The 2,049-nt window shown below is 48.2% G+C and overlaps 1 protein-coding gene and 1 non-coding gene across 2 annotated transcripts in view; one reads left to right on the top strand and one right to left on the bottom strand.

The window, feature by feature from the left end:
- Positions 1–120: 120 nt before the first annotated feature.
- SMYD5 (SMYD family member 5) overlaps positions 121–2,049 on the top strand; it is a 13,587-nt gene continuing 11,658 nt past the window's right edge. Inside the window, exon 1 of the mRNA XM_045286682.1 lies at positions 121–215. Coding sequence (XP_045142617.1) covers positions 126–215 — 90 coding nt within the window. The 5' untranslated portion in view covers positions 121–125. The remainder of the gene's footprint in view (positions 216–2,049) is intronic.
- Positions 815–956, bottom strand: LOC115868324. Its single transcript, XR_004045507.1, has one exon. It is a non-coding gene; the product is annotated as a U4 spliceosomal RNA (small nuclear RNA).

Genomic DNA, 2,049 nt, shown 5'->3' with positions numbered 1-2,049 from the left:
CCGTGTGCGGGGCCTGCGGGGGGACTGACTGACCGCGAGGTGTGGGCGGGCTGAGGGGAGAGGCGAGACCCCCCAGAAGGGCTCTCAGGATGATGCCCCGGGGCTGGTCCCGGGCCTGGGGGAGCATGCGGAGTGTTTGCAAGCGGGGTAGTGGCATGATCTTGCCCTTTTTGATCGTGTTTTCAAAGTTAATTGTAGGAAGAGAAAACGTGCAGGTAAGGAAAGATGAAAAATTAATCTTACCTCGCTGATTTTTCACTTCTACTTACTCAATTATATCCATTCAAGTTATATTTTTAGAAATGGCTTTAAAAAACATGTCTCTGGACGGTGGCACGGTGGTTAAAAGAGGTGGGTGGTCCATTGAAAAGGGGGCAGTCTGCCTTCCCTGGAGATTACAGCCGTGCAAACCCTCCGGAGCAGTTGCGGCTTACGGTCCCGATGAGTCAGAATCCACTCACGTGCAATGGAGCTTCGTGTGCCCTTGACTTTTGGTTGCAAGGATCATTCTTTGTCTCACAATGACATTTTCTACGTCAGATTTAAAAGCTGAGGAGCTTACAGTATGGCAGGAACGCGGTTCAAACACCTTGTCATCTTGGGGCAGGATGAAGGGGCTTGGAGCATAAGTTCTGTGAACACACGCTTCTTGCTCCACCAAACAATAAGATTTTCATACCAGGTTATCTTTGCTGTTGTTAAGTGCAAAATGGCATTACTCCTGCGCCCCCCAACCCCCAATGTTTGGTTTACTGAGGATTTGGGTCATTTAGTGCTGCTATAACGGCATAGTGGTTACGTGTTGGGCTGCTAACTGCAAGGTCAGCAGTTTGAAACCACTAGCCACTCCTCAGGAGAAAGATGAGGCTCTCTATGCGCTTTTTTTTTTTTTCAATTAGCAATAATCGCGCCTCGGGTACACCTCATTGGCTACGATATTGCCACTGCACAAAGCTTCTCTATGCTCTTTTATAAAGAGTTACAGTCTTGGGAACTCACAGGGGCAGTTCTACCCAGTCCTGTAGGGTTGCTATGGGTCTGCAATGAGTTTTTGGAGTTTATATTATTAACAGAATTACCACGAGAGACTGGCTTTACTACACTTATCTTCTCACAGTGTCGGGAGCGAGAGAAGCTGGAATCCAGGGCCCTGGCTGGCGAAGGGAAGTTTGTCTCTGTCTCTTCAGCATGTCCTTCCTGGTTCCTTGGAGACTTTGTGTTTTGCCATCTATTCTCATCTCTGTTCACCCCCCACACCCTGCACTAATCTGGTTGTTTCAGTAACAGGACAAAGACAACCTATTCCCAAATGGGTTTATAGCCACGGGAATAGAGAATTAAAATGCAACCATTTTAATTGATTGTATTTGTCATAGAGAGTGGTTGGGTGTGTCTGTGGTCCTTGCTCAAGATGCCAGCCCTAGTCACTGCACACTGTCTTCAGACTTACTGATCCAGTCACCCAGCCCAACTTGGAATCTCCCCCCTCCACCCCAGAGTCCCTAGTGCTCCCGGTCGATTTCAGTGACCACATGTCACCTCAGCCTGCAGCGGGCCAGTCTCTCGGGTCCTGGACTACTAGTAATTGTGTCATGACAGACACCTTATTTTCACTTAGCCTCCTGATAAGCAGTCTCCTGTCTTCAGTGCTCATTGCTTCAGCTGCTCCCTCTCAAACAGAACCCACTGCCAGCAAGTTCTGACCCTCTACTTGCCCAGTGATCCTGCCCCGGCCTTCTTTCAACCTCACCTCCCCCCCACCCCCAACACATACACCCCCGCTGGCTCCATCTCTGCTTTCAACTGCTGCTGGAGAAACACACACAGCAGTGTATTTTTCTGGGATTTCTGTCTCTATACTTTTCATTTGTGATTTTGAAAATTTTCCCCCTAGTGCTATTTTCCTCAGGTTACCACCTCAGTGTTTTTTGTTTTGGGTTATTGGAGGTTTAGGTACCAGAATTACTCTGAAGGCTTGAGAGAGTCAAATGGGGATAATTCAGCCACTTACTCTTTTGCTTCAATGGACAGCGGCAAGAATGACTTTTT

This window comes from Echinops telfairi, unplaced genomic scaffold, assembly GCF_000313985.2.
Source record: "Echinops telfairi isolate 266 unplaced genomic scaffold, ASM31398v2 ScPeMD7_9;HRSCAF=40, whole genome shotgun sequence".
NCBI lineage: Eukaryota > Metazoa > Chordata > Mammalia > Afrosoricida > Tenrecidae > Echinops > Echinops telfairi.
This window is presented reverse-complemented; position numbering and strand designations above follow the sequence as displayed.